Here is a 7,152-nt window from a genome sequence, read left to right on the forward strand (position 1 = left end):
GGTATTGCTGGGAATTTTACAAAGAACTTAAAACAATTTTTCTGATTTAACTAAGAGCTTGTTTAATTGAACAGTAAAAAGTTAGGGTTAATTGAAGAGCTTGTTTTGATTAACTAATTTAGGTAAAAGAGAAATTACTAGAGCTTGTTAGTTTTTCTCAGTACCAGCTTAGATAGAAAACATCTCTAATAATCAGATCTGGATCAATTACATGATTAGGAAAGTCGCAGCAGAACTGAAATCGTTTTTTATATTGATTTTCGTTTAGTTTAATATCATTGCGTTTTTAGTTTTTAGTTTTTATTTAGAACCCCCCCTCCCCCTTTATATTTTCTGTTTCTTGACTAGATTGTGTCTGATGCAAAAAGACATTGACTTTTAGGCTGTGTCCCTGAGGATTCGACCCTGCTTCCCTGTGCTATATTTTTAGTGCAACCAGCAGTGATAATTTATTTGCTTAATACGCGCGCGACAGAGTGTTAACAAATTGGCACCGTTGCCGGGGACACGGTACTGCTAATTGTTTTGTGCCAAAATCTTTACGTACAGGTAATCTAGTCTTCAGGCATGGTCGAGCCAACGACCTTAAAAAAGGGCGACTTTCCGGGAGGCAACCCGATGAGTAGTTTTTAGCTTTTAGCTTTTAGTTTTTATTTAGAACCCCCCCCCCCCCCCCCCCCCCCCCCCTTTATATTTTATGTTTCTTGACTAGATTGTGCCTGATGCAAAAAAAAAAAAAATAAAAAAAAAATTGACTTTTAGGCTGTGTCCCTAAGGATTCGACCATGCTTCCATGTGCTATATTTTTAGTGCAACCAGCAGTGATAATTTATTTGCTTAATACGCGCACGATAACGTGTTAACAGTCTTAACAGGTTAAGACCAAGAGAAAGGACTAAAGCTAAACTGGGCGTACGCCCAACGTAAGTTCCAATACGCCCCGCGTACTGGGTTGGTGTCCCCGATCAGTTTCATGCATGCGTGAATACGTTGAGCGTACCAAGAGAGGTACGCCCCACGTAACTTCACTGTGAGCTTTTGGGCTAGATCTTATTATGGGACTTGAGGGCTAGGCCTCAATCTTTGGACTTGGGAATTAGAGACTATGAGCAGAGAAATATTATAATTATGCCTTGGGCCCTTAAGTTGGGCTTGTCGTTTGGACTTAAGAGTTGGGCCTCGGGAGAGCCCATTCATTATTGGGCCATGATGGGCCCAATGGGTTGCAGGTTATTGATGGGTTGGTTAGTTGTTAACCTTTATACCTAATGTGTGAGAGTCTGGACTTAGTTCCTAATTGGGTTAATTGTGGGTTTTGGCTCAGAGTTAGAGGCCGATGCGCAGCTGCAACGTTTTAGGGGCTATTCTTCATCCGAGGTGAGTCTTCTCACTATACTTTACCTGGAATGATAATTATGTGTGACCGGAGGGTTTTATGTGCTTACGTTGAGTATTATGTTATCCTGCCTTATGTTGTATGCTATGCATTATGTCTTTGACACTTAGTTTTTTTGTTCTAAATTGATCATCATTTTTCCAATTTTGTTTATTTTTGATGGCGTAACATTCTATATCGGCATGTCACGCCATCAAAACCGATAGCAACATACATCTAGCATTTATCTGGTTTGATTTGTCAAGTGGTCAAAATTACAACAAACTGGAAACACAGTATCAAATTTGAGGCAAAAAAATCAATATCAAATTAGAATTTTAGTGTAAACTTAATGACTTTTGTGCTATTTTCATTTTTATTTATGATCTTGTATTTTAAACTTTTAATTATCTTTTAACGATTTTATTCTTCAAAGAATAAAAATATATTTTTTAATAAGATACCTCAAATTAGTTTACAAAACATAAATAAGCAATTTAGTTTACATTATATATATATATATATATATATATATATATATATATATATATATATATATATATATATATATATAATTTAGCTAAAACATAATTAAATAGTATACAGAAATCATTCAGGCATGCTTTTGACATGGCACAAGGCTTAACCAGGCTTTTGACATGGTATAACCGGATTTTTTTATTAAAATCATTTCATCCAACTACTTTGATAGGTAAAACTACCACCAATATAATAAGATTAATGAACAAATTGAATTTTTGTAACTTTAGATACTAATAAGGCTAGTAATATAGACCGATTAAACTGGTTGTATAATAGATCAAAACATATAATTTTGAACATGTCCAACACTTTAAGAAAATTTTGAACCTATGGCCAGATATAAAACTAAATCCATATCAACCATTCAATAATAACGATCAACATATTAAAATAACATCAATCAATACTAATGCCATGTTGAATCAAATTTACCTAATGTTTTTACTTTTTATAAAACACCACATCTCTTCACTCATACAAACACCACCATATCACCCCTCCAACAAACATTTATTGCTAAAACAAACATTTAAATAGTTTCATCCATTGCATAACACATAACACATGTTCCCTGGCTCATTATTAAACTTCAACTACTACATGTCATATCCTCTCTCTTCATGGCTCAACAAACACATGTCAACAAGCCATTCAACAACCTACAACATTTATACAACAGATCCTAACAAACAGGTGTCAGTAAACATCACTACTACTAGTACTAGTACTACATTCATAAAATTACAAGCCAAAAGATGTTGCTAAAAAGGTACTGGCTCTGGCTCTGGCTCTGGTTCTGGTTCTGGTTCCGGTTCTAGGGCTTGAACATGTGACGGTCCATTGGTATCGGCCCCGGCTATTAGAGCTTCGAGCTCTTGCAATGCTTGTAATGCAACGGAACCGTAGTTGGGATCGATGCATGGCTTGACCGCGATTGCGAATTGCTTCACTTTTGATTGCTGATAATGGTTGGTTCAATGTAAGTTATATGAAAAATATGTTTGAATAAATAAATAAATGGGGAGATTCCATAAAGGTTTAGTGGAAAATGTAGTATTGTTAAAGTTTGGTTGGGAAATTTCATTAAAGTGACTTTGACAAATGACAAAATTTTCTATTGTAAATGAGAGTTTTTTTTTTCTTTTTTCAAAGAAACCATTGTTAAGAGAGTTCAAAGCTTTATGAGGTACAGTATTTTTAAAAAAAAATCAAAGTCTTAATGGTTAAATAAAAAATATATTCTTTAGTTGATTAAACGAAAAGGGAAATTTTCAATAACGTCCCAATATTTTGGACCGGTTTACGGTTTAATCTCAAATTAATTTTTGTTTACAAAGAAAGACAGATTACAAGCTAAAACTTCGGAAATTTAGCAGGTATCCCGACTTTTTTCGTTAATTAGTCAAAATATTCAAAATATTGAGACTTTTCTGAAAATTACGTTATATTTTATCAATAACCAAAATTAGTTCAAGAATAATCTTCAGAAAAGTTTCAATATTTTAGTTATTGGTAAAAGATAACATAATAATATAGATTAGTTCATAATCTTCAGAAAAGTCTCAATATTTCGATTATTGGTAAAAGTAACATAATCTTTAAAAAAAATCCTAATATTTTGACAAATTAACGAAAAAAGACAGATTACTGACTAAATTTGCGAAACTGGCCAAAAAGGATCATTCGGAAGTTTCAGCAAGTAATCTGTCTTTTTTTTTTTTTTTTTTTTTTGTAAACAATCATTAATTTGGGATTAAACCATAAACTGATCCAAAATATTAAAACTTTATTGGAGATTTCCCAACCGAAAAAAATTCAAACTACAATGATTTTTATAGAATTTGGCCTTATTACTTTTGGTGATAATTGTTTGTAATCATATTTAATAGGTCAATATATAGAAAAAACACTTGGGATTTTCAGCATGTTATTGATTTAATCCCGTAACTGTTTCATGTAGTCACTAAACCTTTATACTTTTCTTTAAACATTAGAAAATAAGCATTTTTCCCAATTAAGCGTGCTTATCAAAAAATGCTTATTTTCTAATTATACTTTCCTTTAAACATTAAAAAATAAGCATTTTTTGTATCAATGCAATATACAAAAAATAACAGCGTGCTTAACCCATTTCATCAATTTCACTGCTAAATATTATTTTTTCAATCAATTTAGCCAACTTATCTTAGCTTATAAGCTCTTTAAGATAGTTGACTTATAAGCTAGTTAAGCTAGTTTTTTGATAAGCTAAGTTATTATCTTTTATTGATAAGCTACATTAGATAGCTTATTTACTTACAAGCTAAATACAGTGAGAAAAAATTTGGTAATCAACTTACAAGAAGGTCGTATTTAGTCTTCAATTCTTGATAAACCACAAGCTGTCGTGGATCCGTCACTATCACCGCCGTTCCACGTCCAACCTGCACACCAGAAACCACATCATAACCAAGTAATCAATCAGAAACAGAACAAAAAAGAAGAACAAGAAGAAGATGGAATCATGGAGATGCAAATGGAAAATCAATTACATTGCTAGGCTTGTTGAGAGGTTTTCCGGTCAATCTCCCAAACCTACTGACATAAGGCCGACCGGATCTTCTACTCTCAACAACACCACCATTAACACCGCCAACATTTAGTCTTCCAGCCCTCTTCGGCCTTCTTCTTGGCGCCAACACATTTCCAGACAATGGCACAGTCACCGGCCCTATTCCAATCCTCCTCGGTCTACCAACGCCCTTCTTCACTTTCGGTGGACGACCACGCCCCTTTTTAGCCGCTGTGTTTTCAGTCGGTGGTGGCGGTGGTACCGATGGAACTGCACCACCGTCGTCGCCCAATCCTAGTGAAGCAAAAAGAGGCTCCGACCCCGCTGTAGCATTAGCATTCCCTTGAAAATCCGAACCGGAGCCATGGTTAACGGGAAGATCTTCGCCGACATCGACATCGTATTGATATTGAGGTTGATAAGACAGAGGAGGAGGAGCTGCATCATATGGTTGTACATTCGGCATCTGAGTTTGTACCCCTATTCCCGAATCAGATCTATTTTTCGGAGGACGACCGACTTTCCTTTTCGTTGAACCAGGAGGAGGTGAAATTGTAGGAGCATTTACATCGGTAGCATGATTAACATCACCAGTTTCAGTATAACCGAATGTTGAATGATAATCGGTGGATGTAGGAGGTTGAAATTGATCAGATCTGGGAGGAAACATGTAAGAGTATTTGACCATTATGAGCTGACCCTCGTTCCTCAAACGTTTCAGATGGTGAGTCAACAAGATTGAGTGAGTTGGAGGTAAATTCTTGTACTCTTTCTCTATGTATTTAGATATCGCTTGTTTACTAGATCCATCTTTATCCTTTAGAGCAGTAATTGCCTCTATTATCATCTGTTCAAAACCGAAACAAATTCATAAAATAGTTTAAGCAACTGTTCAAGAAGATGCATCAGAGAGAGAGAATTCTTACCTCGGTGTAAGGAGGGTGGGTTTGGGTAGGACGCAGCGTCGGAGGAGGGTCGGAGACGTGATCGGCGAGGTGGGTGGTCATCGGCGGTATATCCGTCATAGGGTCCATAGAGAGAGACTGATAAGGGAAGGGAAATGGAAAGGGTTTTGTGATGATTTTTAAGTCCTCTTGGGGATTATAATCATTATATGTCACTTTTTATGAGAAATTTTTTAAGAAATTGTTTCCAGGGATGTTTGGTTTTGTGTTTAAAAGAAGTCAATAAACAATTAAACATTGGATAAAGGAAATACTAGTTTTTTTTAAGATATTTTTTTCTCACCTGTAGATTTTTCCAAGAAGTTGCTTTTTTTTTTTTAATTAATTTGAAACTTTTTATAACTTTTAACTTTTTTATATAAAAATCTATACTAATAAATGAAACTGTCATTACCTTATTTATTTGGACACATGACATTTTAATAGATTTTTAGAATTTATTTATTTCCACATGTAATTTTCTAATTTGTTCACATATCATAACTTATTTCAGTTACAATATTGAGAGAAATAAATGTTTCCTTGAAAAAGAATGATATATTATAATGTAATAAATGTCATAAATAATGAGAGCTCTAAAATTAATATTGATATTAAATATTGATATTAAATTTAATGTTTGAATGTTGATATTAAATTTTTATTTTTAATAAACTCGTGTAGTACACAGGCCTTAACGGGCCTTACACCTAGTAGAGTAACAAATGAAGCCTATATTCTCTTTTCCCTTTTTTGGGGTAATTTTACAACTATAATTAGTTTTATCAAAAAATTGGAAAAAAAAAAAACTTATCACTTATAGCTTTTTATATCAAATAAACTAATTCTAATATATTTCTTTTACAAAAGTTTATTTTGTTACCATATAAGTTAACAAGTATTTTTATTAAAAGAAATTATTTTAAAACACAAAACCAAACACCCCTTTAATAGAAACTAGGTGGAAACCCCGCTACGCGGGATGTGGATTTGTTCATAATTTTGGTCGTCTTCTCATCGGTTATATGTGTTTGTGTGTTGGTGATTTTAGTGTCACCATGTCATTTTAAGTAACTGGAACTAACATGTAAGCTAAGGGGCTTCATAATTTGTACTCTAATATATGTACAGAGTTGTGCGGAGTGCACACATGTATAAGATAGAATTAGAAGTCGGTTCGACAACTAGTCGGGGGTCTGGGGGCAGCGCCCCTGGGTCCGGGGTTTCCATAGGGGCAGCGCCCCTAGCGGGGTCCAAGGGGCAGAGCCTCTGGCTGGAGTCCCACTGTCACGTCAGCGGGTGGGTCGAGGGGCAGCGCCCTAAATCCTCATTAAATTTCTTGAGGGTGATTGTGGTAAAACTAACGAAACTCGTTAGTTTTGGTAACCCTAAATCCTCATTAAATTTGGATTAACATTATTTGCTTCCAAAGTAACTAATGACGGCCAACCCTAATGAAACCCTAATCTTGTTTAATATATAAACAACTCTTCCTCTACAAAAGGGGTTATGATCTTAAGCTCTCGTTTTTTATCATACTTTCACAGAATCCTCTAGCATATTGGCTTACGTTTTTTGTGCCTAGAAACGTAAGTGTCCACTTGGATTATCCTAGGCTGAATTTCTTGTAACCCAGACATATGGTAGAAATATCAGTTCGAAAAGTGATATCACGATCCAAGTTGGTATCCAGATCTCTACCACAAACCCTAAATTTCCCTACATTGTGTAGCGGAGAG

The 7,152-nt window shown here is 34.8% G+C and overlaps 1 protein-coding gene across 1 annotated transcript; it reads right to left on the minus strand.

Moving 5' to 3' along the window:
- Window positions 1-2,409: 2,409 nt before the first annotated feature.
- Window positions 2,410-5,580, minus strand: LOC111882658 (uncharacterized). Its single transcript, XM_023879031.3, has 4 exons — window positions 5,396-5,580; window positions 4,450-5,316; window positions 4,258-4,341; window positions 2,410-2,877 (listed from the first exon to the last, which is right to left on the minus strand). The coding sequence occupies exons 1-4, from the start codon at window positions 5,501-5,503 to the stop codon at window positions 2,680-2,682; spliced, it is 1,257 nt and encodes a 418-aa protein (XP_023734799.1). The 5' UTR covers window positions 5,504-5,580; the 3' UTR covers window positions 2,410-2,679.
- Window positions 5,581-7,152: the final 1,572 nt, after the last annotated feature.

The sequence above is a fragment of the Lactuca sativa genome, chromosome 2, assembly GCF_002870075.4.
Source record: "Lactuca sativa cultivar Salinas chromosome 2, Lsat_Salinas_v11, whole genome shotgun sequence".
In the NCBI taxonomy this organism is placed as follows: domain Eukaryota; kingdom Viridiplantae; phylum Streptophyta; class Magnoliopsida; order Asterales; family Asteraceae; genus Lactuca; species Lactuca sativa.